Source organism: Sceloporus undulatus, chromosome 9 (assembly GCF_019175285.1).
Source record: "Sceloporus undulatus isolate JIND9_A2432 ecotype Alabama chromosome 9, SceUnd_v1.1, whole genome shotgun sequence".
Taxonomy (NCBI): domain Eukaryota; kingdom Metazoa; phylum Chordata; class Lepidosauria; order Squamata; family Phrynosomatidae; genus Sceloporus; species Sceloporus undulatus.
Window position 1 is genome coordinate 23,901,394 of NC_056530.1, and position 11,814 is coordinate 23,913,207.

The 11,814-nt window shown below is 45.9% G+C and overlaps 2 protein-coding genes across 7 annotated transcripts in view; both read right to left on the reverse strand.

Moving 5' to 3' along the window:
* Nucleotides 1–1,337: 1,337 nt before the first annotated feature.
* LOC121915200 (cytochrome P450 2G1-like) lies at nucleotides 1,338–8,556 on the reverse strand. The gene is made up of 9 exons (XM_042439186.1): nucleotides 8,209–8,556; nucleotides 6,172–6,334; nucleotides 5,608–5,757; nucleotides 4,547–4,707; nucleotides 3,742–3,918; nucleotides 3,344–3,485; nucleotides 2,903–3,090; nucleotides 2,113–2,254; nucleotides 1,338–1,709 (listed from the first exon to the last, which is right to left on the reverse strand). Exons 1-9 carry the CDS (start codon nucleotides 8,386–8,388, stop codon nucleotides 1,528–1,530), a joined length of 1,485 nt encoding a protein of 494 aa, XP_042295120.1. The 5' UTR covers nucleotides 8,389–8,556; the 3' UTR covers nucleotides 1,338–1,527.
* A 921-nt stretch (nucleotides 8,557–9,477) lies between these two features.
* The window catches only part of LOC121915203, a 34,230-nt gene continuing 31,893 nt past the window's right edge, over nucleotides 9,478–11,814 (reverse strand). For all 6 annotated transcript variants that reach the window (XM_042439194.1, XM_042439195.1, XM_042439199.1 and 3 more), the window contains 3 exons: nucleotides 11,647–11,680; nucleotides 10,844–10,979; nucleotides 9,478–10,039 (listed from right to left, as the gene is read on the reverse strand). In XM_042439194.1, the coding sequence (XP_042295128.1) occupies nucleotides 9,738–10,039; nucleotides 10,844–10,979; nucleotides 11,647–11,680 (472 nt within the window). In that variant the 3' untranslated portion in view covers nucleotides 9,478–9,737. The remainder of the gene's footprint in view (nucleotides 10,040–10,843; nucleotides 10,980–11,646; nucleotides 11,681–11,814) is intronic.

The following is an 11,814-nucleotide window of genomic DNA, read 5'->3' on the forward strand; positions in this document are numbered from 1 at the left end:
AAGAGGAAAGGGAAGTGTTGGCAAAGCAAAGTGCTGCAGCTTCTCTTCGCTTTGTACTGTATTCTTCTTTAATGCCTTTTGCCATCATGGCGAGGTTCCAATGCTGCTTCGCCACATCTTTCCCAGTTTCCATCCATCAAATATTGGCGGATAAGCCAGCAAACCTACATGTTCTCCTTTGCCGCAGCTCAGGCTTCCCAGAGCCGGGTCCTTCCAGCCTTGACTGCAGTTGGCTACTCACTCGCTTGCTTTGGTGGCCCACAAGCCCAGCCTGAGCGGAGCAGTGGCCTGGGACCTGGTGGCATGGGCTAGAAGTCCTTCTCATCCTTTCCCAATAGAAAATCAAGAATGGAAGAATCATAGCATCATAGAGTTGGAAGAGACACAAGGGCCATCCAGTCCAACCCCATTCTGCCATGCAGGAACTCTCCATCCAAGCATACACAACAGATGGCCATCCAGCCTCTGTTTAAAGACCTCCAGGGAAGGAGAATCCACTACACTCCAAGGAAGTGTCTTTTATTGTCAAACAACTCTTACTGTCAGGAAGTTCCTCCTAATGTTAAGGTGGAATCCCTTTTCCTTTACCTTGGGTTCATTGCTCCATGTCTTCCACTTTCAAACAACTCTTAGACCATCAGGAAGTTCTTTCCAGTGTTGAAGTGGGATTTCTTTTCCTCTAGCTTGCATCCATTGTTCCATTGCATCCTATTCTCTGGAACAGCAGAAAACAAGCTTTCTCCATCCTCAATATGGCATCCCTTCAAGTATTTAAACAGGGCTCTCATATCCCCTCTTAACCTTCTCTTCTCCAGGCTAAACATCCCCAGCTCCCTGAGTCTCTCATAGGGCTTTATGGTTTCCAGACCCTTCACCATTTTAGTCTTCCTCCTTTGGACACATGGCTCCAATTTCTCAATGTCCTTTTTGAATTGTTTTGCCCAGAACTGGACACAATATTATTCCAGGTGGGGCCTGACCAAAGCAGAAGAAAGTGGCACTATTACTTCCCTTGATCTGGGCACTATACTTCTGTTGATGCAGCACACTGGCCTTTTTAGCTGCCGCATCGCACTGTTGACTCATGTTCAACTTGTGGTCTACTTGGACTCCTAGATCCCTTTCACACTTATAAATCTCCTTAAGCCAGGTGTCTCATCCTATATCTGTGCATTTCACTTTTCTGCCCTAAATTCTCCATGCTGAATTTCATTTTGTTAGCTTTGGCCCAGCTTTCTATTCTATTCAGGTCATTTTGAATTTTGATCCTGTCCTCTGGAGTATTAGCTACTCCTCCTATCACAGTACAAAACTATTGATGGAAAGATCCCAAGGTCTACTGATAAGACTCTTTATTAAAGTTACATTTCTGAGAAATGATTCACAGACCTGTGTTACACAACTGTACAAATTTTTACAGTGTTGTCTTCAATTTAGAGACAGGAGATGATCTGATGTAGCAGAAGTAAGGACAGAAGTAATGTACCTGTTACCCTTCTCCAAATATCACTGTGTTTCTTTGTTGGGTTATCGTGGGACCACAGAAAGCTGATAAGGTCGAGGAAGCTTCCCACTGCTGTGTACTTCCGGCGAAATGTCTATTTCCTCTCGGTCTTGGAGCGTTCTCAGGTTGAAATTTTGCAACACCGTTGTGAGGAATAAAAAAAGCTCCATGCGGGCTAAATTTTCACCTGGGCAAACCCTTTTCCCTGGAGAGGCACAAAACAAAACAAAGCCAGGGTTTTGTGTACAGTATTCAAAACATCCAAAGTTTATTTATAGTATCTTATGGTACCTTTTCACATGAGAGGAAAATAACCTACATTGCATTAACTCAACACCATGTCTCTACAAATGCAAACCAGATTCTTTGCCTTTCTCTCTCCCATATCCTCTCCCCCATGTTCCCTCCCATTGACTTTCCAGATGTTTGGGTTTTCAACCCCCCTAACCTCTCTCCTTTGGCTGCCAAGTTGGCTGTGTTTTCTGGGAGCTTTCTGGAAGTCCAAAAAGGGAGACCATTAGTTCCTTCCAAGGTCTAGCCAACCCAGCTCTCTCATTCCCTGCTTTCTTCTCCTGCCATTTGGAAAACAAAATCCAGATATGCTTTACCTGCTGAAAATGGCAGGAAGGCCTCGTCCTTCCTAAAGTCTCCATTTTCGTCCAGGAAGTGGGCAGGATTGAACTTCATGGGGGTCTCGAAGTGGCAGGGGTCCTGCAGGGCAGTAGTCAGGAACGGGAAGACAGTGGTGCCCTGGAAATGGGGACAGAGAGAGATCCCAGTGGCAACCGTTAACAGACTGGTCCAGGCTGGGTCCTGTCTCCTCTTTTGCCTGCATCCCCACCCACTCACACACCTTGATGCCTTTGCTTTTGCTGTCGGTCAAACCCAGAAGGATACTAAAATTTGGAAACTCAGGTTGAGTAGTAAAGAGTCAGAAAACTTTATTAGGAAAGCTATAGCATAGATCCAATCTAGCCACTTTCATTGTCAGAACTGACCAGTAAATGTTTCAGCCACATAAACTACACATACTTCAACCTTCAGGTGGACTTAATTTTCATTCATTAAGATTAATAAACTCCTTTCTCTTTCCTTTCCCATACTACTCCTTTCTCTTGGTCATTCTAACTAGATGGTTTCCCACAAATGACTTTGAATTAGATGAACTCCTTTCTTGGCTTACTTCAGCACCTGTCTGTTAGCGCACCGTTCTAAAACATTCACTATACATCCCCTGTTATTGCATTATGGCAGGGCAAAGCATGCGCAACTCTTGACACCATCTTGGAACAGCCATGGACCACTCTCATTTTCCAAAGAAAGGCTTATAGTTGGAGACAGGCAACCCCTCCAACACCACACACATCACATTTTGGTTAACTCCGTAGCTCACGGTACCTTGGGAATGGTGTAACCCCGGAATTGTGTGTCTCTCGTCACTAAATGCGGAATCCCAATTGGAGAAACATCTGCAAAACGGTGGATCTCATGGATGACCGCATCGGTATAAGGCATCTTTTTCCGGTCGTCCATGCAAGGCCGGCGGTTCCTCCCGATCACCAGGTCAATCTCTTTGTGGATTTTGGCTGCAAAGAGTTGAATGGAGGGAGAAGTTAGTAATACATCACCCCTGCTAATGTTACTCCTTTCACCTTTCTGTCTCTGGGTTCCAAAATCCACTAACAATAATTTTATTTATGTACTGAGTATCCCTTACCTGGAACCCCAAAATCCAAAAATGTCCACATGGGTGGCAGAGATAGTGACACCTTTGCTTTCTGATGGCTCAGTGTGAATTATATCCGTTTTAAAACGAAAATCAGCGTTTTAAGAGCTCACCTTCTATCTCTGGGTATCGGAGGAGAAGGAGGAGTCCGTATTTGAGGGTGGTGCTGGCTGAGGCCGAGCCGGCAGAGAACAAGTCGAAAATGCAGACAATCAGATTCTTGTCATGATATTCTGAGGATGGATTATTTTTCTCCTGATGCAAGAGAAGGGAGATGTATTTTAAGCAGGGTTCCTTTTTGACTTCTTAGAATCCATCCATCGTCTTCTCCAGTACTCAGAATTTGGGAATATGAAAATTGGGTTAGCAACTATGTTTGAGTTCTTTCCTCTGCATCCTAACTGAGTCCAAAAACCAATCGACTTGAAATTTCCTTTCCCTCCCCAATTTATTTTAGTGTTGTCACTCAGTAAGTATTTCAATGCCTTCCTTTTTTGTCTTCCAAACGTACCTGCTCCATTTTGTTGAGGAAGCAATCGATGAAGTCTCGAGGGCAGTTCAGATCGAGGGACTGCCGGTGCAGCTGGACTCTCTCAACGATGAACCTTTTAAAGTCCGTGAGGTATCTGGACAGCTTCTGGTGAGGCCCAGGCAAGATTCGCATCAGGCCCGGGAAAAAATTCCTCAGCTTGGAAGGTAAAGAATACAATCCTTTGTCAGAGTTAGTTCGTGCTCAACAATTTGCATCCTGTGCCTTGGGGTGTCAGTTCCCAATCCTCTTCTTATCTTTTATTACACGCAATAAAAGGGACCCATCTCAGAAGCTAAGATGGGCCAGCCCTGGTTAGGACTTGGATGGGCGATTACCAAGAAATAAAGCCATCGGCTTTATTTCAAAAGAAGGAGCCGGCAAAACCACCTCTGAGGATTCCTTGCCTTAGAAAACCCCAGAAAATTCATGGGGTCAACAGATGACTTGAAGGTACATTCTCATGATTAAAAGACCCTAAAGGCACCAAATCCTGCCTGATCTTGGAAGCTAAGCACGGTGAGCTCTGGTTAGGACTTTGTTGGCAGACCACTAGCAAAGACCAGGTGATATTTCAAAGGAAGGAACTGGCAGAACTACCCCTGAGGATTCCTTACCTAAAAAGACCATGCAGAATTCATAGGGTCACCATAAGTTGTCAAGAAAGGCAGATGCATGCTAGCATTCAAAGAATAATATACAGAAAGGGAACCCAGGGAGTGAAGCAGAGCCCCAATATCTATGAAGATACAGAGCCTGCTCCTTCCCTGGCGTCCGTCTTCATTACCTGCGCCCAGGGAGAAAACATGAGCCGAACAGATTCGCTTAACAGACCAAGTAAAGTGATGAAATCTTTGTCCTCGTATTCAAAGCGGTGGCCAAAAACTATAGAGCAGATGATGTTGGAGACGGCATGGCTGAGGCACAAAGTTGGGTCGAAGGAGCGTCCTGCGGAATGGAGAAAAAGGAAAACGGCGGTGGATAGTCCCTTGGGAGAGCCAGCATGGTGTAGCGCTTTGAATGTTGGACTACGACTCTGAAGACCTGGGTTCAAATCCCTGCTTGGCCATGGAAACTCACTGGATGACCTCAGAGGATGGCAAAGGCAAAGCCCCTCTGAACAAATCTTGCTAAAGATTAACCTTAGGGTCACCATAAATTGGAAATGGGAGCTGACAGAAAATGTTCTAGGATAGAGGAGACATGTATGGAACTTCTTAATAAAATCAGAAAGAATAGGAACAAAATCTGGGACTTTCTGGTCCTTTTAATTAGTCTGGATATACCTTTTGTCCTGGAATTAAAAAGAAACCCACTCAAGTGTGTAAATAAAATCTGTATGACTAGGTCAGGGTTAGGATGAGCGAATTGTCAGAAGTGGGACAAAAGACACATCAGCTGGATTTATATGTATTTTAAAAAAAACCAACTCCAAAACTGCAGCAGCAAATACTAGAACTCCAGACATTTGCTCCATTAGGAGGGATCTCATTAGTAAAGAATGAGATGACACTTTGGAGATAACTCCCTGAAAGTTATAGCTAAAAACCTGGACTGAACTCGCTGCCCCATTGACATGGAAGCCTCCCCCGGTTGCTTTGTTGATAATACGTGGTCCTGGTTGGCTCCCACTGTTGTTGAAATCCAAACTGCTACTTTCTAAAAACACAGAATTAAATATATATATATATATATATATATTCTGAGAGATTTGCCAAATGTCAATTTTGTGATCAATTTCATTTGGCCTTTCTGGGAATAAAAGGTTTCCCCGTTTTGTCTCCATTGCTAGCATTCAGCCGTGTGATCCTTGCCAAGAAAAGCAGGAGCAAGAGAGAGAGGACTCACCTTCTGTTTTCCGCAGGGCTTCCACCAAAAACTCAGCCTCCTCCTGAATCCGCTCCTCCATGGATCTTTTCCCTACTCCAAAGTTCCTCAGAGCAGACTGGCAGAAGTGCCGAAGCTCCCGCCAGCGTTCCCCATTTGAGGAACCGATGCCTGAAAACGAAATATGCAGAGGATTTAATAAACCGAGAAGCAAAATGCTCCAGTTTCTGACTTCTTCAAAGTCCATAGCATTGAGCCGTGGCAGTTAAGTGCATTAATCCTGCAGTGTCACAGTGTGAACCATAATCTTTTTAATAGGATCCATTGAAGCTGCCATGCTTTGGCCATATCATGACTCTTTAGAAAAGATGATCATGCTTGTAAATTTGAGAGCAGTAGGCAATATGGAGGACAGTGTTACTAGCGGACAGACTTTGTCAATGAAGCTCTGGCCCCGAGTTTGCAAAACCTGAGCAAGGCAGTTGAGGAGCAAGGGTCTGGGAGGTCCATCACCATAAATCAAAACCAGTTTGATGGCAAACAACAAACCAGCGTTATTTTCTCAATTTTCAGCCAGCAACTCACCGTAATTCTGCATGGTGTCATCCATGCCCAGCAACCGTGCCCTCCCTCCGAATGCTTCTGCGTTATCCACAAGGGCTTCCTTTATGGCTCCGTAACCGCACAGCACCACAACTGGCTCGGGGCCCATGTAGACAGTGAATACGGGACGGTACTGTTCCTGGAGCTGCCGGTAAGAAAAACTGGACATAAGGGAACCTCTCTGGGCCAAATGACATCCAGGGCCTCTATGTAAATGCAAAGGGATGGTGTCATTCCCAACTACAGTAGTTCTTTCCAGCTCCTTGCAAACACACACTACTTGCGGGAATTCCTTCTTCTACCCAACTATTTGTAGAATTTTTAAGGATCTAGTCTGTAAATTTCGGAAAGAACAAGAGGACCAAACCTCAGCCCCAAGGGAGGCAGGCGTTGACCTTTGTGCAAACTTGCAACAATAACATGCTTTTAAAAAATGTATGGCAGAGGTGCAAAATATTGCTAGACAGGTTTTATATTGTCATAAGGTTTTAAAACAACCTCTGGGTGTGGGTTTTGGGAGTGATTGCTATTCAGATGAGTGGACACCAAAAGCAAGGCTGCAATGGGCCTAGGAGATTTCGACTGAGGCGTCCTCTCTGCCACTGGTAACATTTATTCCAGTTAGGGTTGTCCTGAATTCAGGCGACCCTCACCATTGTCCAGCCAGCAGATCTCTACCTCAAATCCTGCAAGAGGAGGCTCCAACAGGGAGATGACAGTAGCCTTTAACTGGCCCCAGTTTGACAGGGACGGAAGTCCTGATTGATCCATCTTTTCCATGGCTTTTAAAATAGCTAGCTTTCACTCTCTATTTCACACTTTCCCTCTTTGTCCTCAGCTGACTTCAGCTGCTTGAAACTGAGTTCAGTTTGTAAAAGTGGTTTGCAATCCGTTAACGCAGCAGGGAGGAGAAGGGAGGGCAGAATCTCACTCTCCCCAGGAGGCTCAGGCAAAAGCAAACCGCAGCAGCCTCTCCCAGCTTTGCATCTAGCCCTCTTCTATTTGCTGTTTGCATTCCCTGGGTCCTTGCCCACCACTTTCCTTCGGATGCTTAAACTGCATTTCTCAATTGTTGTGTGCCGTCAACTCATTTCCGACTTATGGCGACCCTAAGGCGAAGCTATCACAAAGTTTTCTTGGCAAGATGTGTTCAGAGGGGGTTTGCCATTGCCATCCTCTGAGGCTGAGGGAATGTGAGTTGCCCAGGGTCTCTTGGTGGGTTTCTGTGACTGAGCCAGGATTTGAACCTTGATCGACTCCAGTGATAAGTCATGCAATGCTAGAAATTCCAGGCCATTAGGTTTATGGGCCAAACTCTGCAACTTAAAGGTGGCCCCTGGAGATGGCATTAAGCATTGTGCATCTTCTTCACTTGTTCACAGTTTGTCATTCAGGCACACACAAACACCTTTTCCTGTTTGGAAATTAAGAGAGAGATCTTATCTAAATGTTCAGGTCAGGGCAAATTGAGGGGGTTATTCCTTGAAATAGGGAACAGGAATTTTTAATGTAGCCTACTTGCATGGGAGATGGATTCAGAGCAGAATGGAGGATGAGTCTTAGCACCATGAAGACTGAGAAAGGAATAAGCTAAGTAAACATCTGGACAGCCTTTGCAAGTTACAGAAAGAAATGGGTTGACCCTGGCCAATTGTGGCAAGCTGCTGCTTTCCTAGCTGAGCTGGAGATTTGCACATAACCCAGAGCTTATCACCCCCAAAGTGAAGAATCTGTACCCTCGCCTTCCACCTAGAGATGGCCCATGAAAACTGGAGACTTTGGGTCAAGCCCACCTAATGGCCCCAAGAATAGGCTTTTTAGAGCCTTTTTTGCTTCATCTCCTACCTGCTATGTTTTTGTGGACTAACCTAAGAAAGACAGAAGAGAGCTTGAAGGCTCGTGGTTTTCTACTGGTTGCAAGGAAGGTATTACTCCTCACCTGGGGAGAGGATAAAGACAAAATGCCTTTTGACTCGACAAGTCAGGGAACCCATCCCCAGAGGGCCAAAGGAGACTCACCCTATAAAGAGATGTGAAGAGGTTCATAATATCCACTTGGAGCAGATTGCCCAGCCAAGGCAGGCGAATAGGGCCCGGGGGCAGGTTGCTATCCTTGGGTTTTCTCCTCCGGCGTAGGACGAGGAAAAAGGTGATGCAAGAGACCAGGAGAAAAAAGGTCCATGCTCCAAAGAGAGCCATTTGGCAGCCAGGGGAGACCTGGTTGAAATTTGCCAATGAGATTTTGGAGACACAAGGAAAAGCAATGTGGAGCCCAGACTCCCCCTAGAAACCAAAAGTGTTGACACTTTGCTACGCACAAAACGACACGATAATCATTTTTTCCAGATGATTTGAGCTGGGCCACTCCCCCGTCTGGTGGGGACAAAGTCCACCACGCATTGCGCCAGTTGGCTTGAAACGGCACCTTTTTGAAGAGAAAAGGCACTGAAAGAAGGAAGAAGGACCGGTTCTCTGGCTTGACCCATAGCAGAGTCCTCCCCGTGTGGGCTTTCCTTAACCAGATTTATTTCTTGCAGTTCTTATCCCCATTTTTCAGGCAATGATAGGCTCTTGACATCCCATGTTTCAACACATCCTTTGACATTGTGCCTCCTGTTGTGGTTGCTGCTACGTGCCTTCATGTTGATTCTAACATATGGCAACCTTATGCTAGCATTTCCTTGGCAAAGTTTATTCAGAGGCGATTTGCCACCATTGCCTTCCTCTGAGGCTGAGAGAATGTGACTTGCCCAAGACTCCTCAGCGGGTGTCTGAGCTGGAATTTAATCCCTTGTCTTCCAGAGTCCTAAGTTACATCTGCACAGAAGAAGTGATGCAGTCTGATACCACTTTAACTGTCATGGTTCACTGCTATGGAATACTGGGGTTTGTAGTTTTGTGAGATATTTAGCTTTCTTTGTTGCCACAACAAACTACAGATCCCTGGATTCCATACAATGGAGCCTTAGCAATTAAAGCAGGGCCAGACTGCATCAGTTCTACAGTGCAGGGAGAGCCCCATGGACAAGGAGAGAGCTGGATCCCAATTCCGAGTTCCCCCACCCAGGGAATTGCGATCTAAAATGGGTCATCTGCAGCCCAGGTGGGAGAGACATAGTCCCTTTTTGTGTCTTTTGGGAAGAAGGGAGAAGCACCCTCCATGCAGCTTCTCTTCCACCTCTGCCTTGGCATTCACCCTGGTATTCAGGTAATGAAGGTATCTAGCATTCTCACATCTCTGGCCAATGACTGTCATTTGCGACCCTTGCCCACACCAGACTAGTCCACAAAAAGACTTTATTGAATGCAAAACAAGAGGAAAAAGAGAACAAAATTGACTAGCCCCTTTATCCCACCAAAAATAGAGATCAAAGATACAAAACGCACAGCAGAAATGTTATCTCAGAAGAAAATTGGCAAGAAACTGCTGGTGAAGATTTTGGGGAATAGTCCCCTATGTACCAAGTGGTGAGGATGGCCCTTTCAATGCCAGGCGTCGACGTCAGTGGGTCGTGGAGCCCTTTTAGATTTGGGATTGAGGACAGCACCTAGAAGGCAAACCCCCCAAAGTCCAGCATGTCAAAGTCCTGGTCAAGCCCCTCATAGTCCAGAGCTTCGTATTGCATCTCAGAGTCACAGGCAGAAGGGTGGTAACCCAGTTCTTTGAAGTCCGGAGGGTGTGACTCTGTCGGGTGTCCAGCGGTGGCCGAAGTGACCATGTAGCCTATGGTGGGGCCGGCCGCAGCTCCCCCCACCAGAATGCATGCCGCTTTCACACCCGGGCGGGACGGGGATCCATGGCGCAGGCAATGAGGAGAGCAAACCTCCTGGCAGAAGCTTGCCTGGGTTGCTGCAGAGATAAGAAAAGACTGGATATTAATGCCAATATTGCAGGAGACCTTTTTCAGTCCCACCATCTTCCCAGCCCTTCCCTTTGTGGGCCAGTGTTACAGTCGGCTCCTAGGTTTCTGTAAGAGAAGCTGTGCCACATGGGATCCATCTATGTACCTTTCTGCAGTCCCTATTTGGAAGACTAATTCTCTACCTTCCCACTTTTCCCAATATTCCCTTCTAATTCCACAACTCTCCTCTTCCCTTCTGCTCTGCCTTTCCTTGTTGAAGTGCATTGGGTTCTGTGGCAAAAACTCTTATTTTTATAAGGAAAATGTCCCAGTTCCTCCTCCTGCTTTGTCCTCAGCTTCAACTGAATTCAACAGGCAAAAGTAGTTCGCACTCCATTAATTCAGCAAGAGAGAGACAAGGGGAGCTGGATGGGTCTTGTCATTCCCCGTAGGCTCAGGCAAAAGCAAACTGGTAGCTTAGATGTTCATCTTCATCAGTATTGTTGGCCATCTTGGCCACATTCTGAAGCCACTTGGCTAAATTCAGTTTTCAGTGTCCCAATTATCATCTGTGAAATGTTGGTGGGCAGCAGGAACAATGGCAAAAACCTGGCCCAGCATTTTGACCAGGGCAACCAGCTGCCCCAACAAGAAGTCAACCAGCAGGACCAGAAGGCCACTCTACCCTCCATCTCTGCAGCAACTGCTACTCAGAGGTGATAGATAGCCCTCCTTAATAGCCAGTGATGTTTCTCCAAGCTCTATACATTTTTCTAATTCTTAAAGCAGGATTCGTAGCCTAGATTTGCTACCTTCTTGCCTTTCGGTGCTGCTGGGAGACCCTCCGTTGCTGTTGCTGCTGTCACCGCTTCCTCCTTTCCTGCAGCGTCTTCTCACTGGGGAGTTGATATGGAGTTTGCAACGGGAGGGAGAGCCTAGGGAAAAACTCTGGAAAGAGGAGCCAAAGAAGGAAGCCATCAGCATTTCCCATTCACCTTGCGCCTAATCCCGCTTTTTCTTGTGCCACTGTGGAATCACAATTTGCACAAATGCATCTTGAATTTGTTTGGGGGTGGAGGAAATGGCTGATTTGTAGGCTGGCTGGAGATAGCAAAAATCCAGACATTTCCTATATGACATGTTTCTCTTTTGTTTAAGCCTCTGATAGGTGGAGTGGAGTTCGAAATACAAGCACCATGCTTCTCTTAATATAAAGGATGCCCATTACTTGAGGTCTGCAAAGCTGGTCCCTTATCAGACTGTCAGGTAGGTGTCCCTTCTTATAAGGGATGTTCTTTTGTTTGAAGGTTGGAAAGCTTTTCCTTTCCTCTAGACTAAACAAGGTGCCCAAAAGATTCTGTATTTTGGGGTGTGGGCCTTCATAAAGACAGAATTGTGTGCATTGTGCAATTCATGAATTCATGAAAGCCCCCTTAAAGTTTGGCAGCTACCTATTATTATTAACATTTATAGAGAGCTGTAAAGTTTGCACTGCGGGTAGAGGGAGGCACAGAGATGCCCAAAGTGACCATGGCACTCTGCCCAAGTGATCCAGGATCTAGATTGGCAAACTGATACCTCTATCCTTTCTCAGGCTTCTTAACCCACGTCTTACCTCTTTGACTTTTCTCAGGACGTTGAGCCACTGTCTGCAAAAATTGAGGAGAGAGAGACATCTTACATTGAGTGTTTCCAAATCATCATGTACTTACTTTCTCCCACCAACGCTACTGAAGAAACATACCCAGTTCATAAAAAGGCTGGGTATTTTGCCGGATGACAA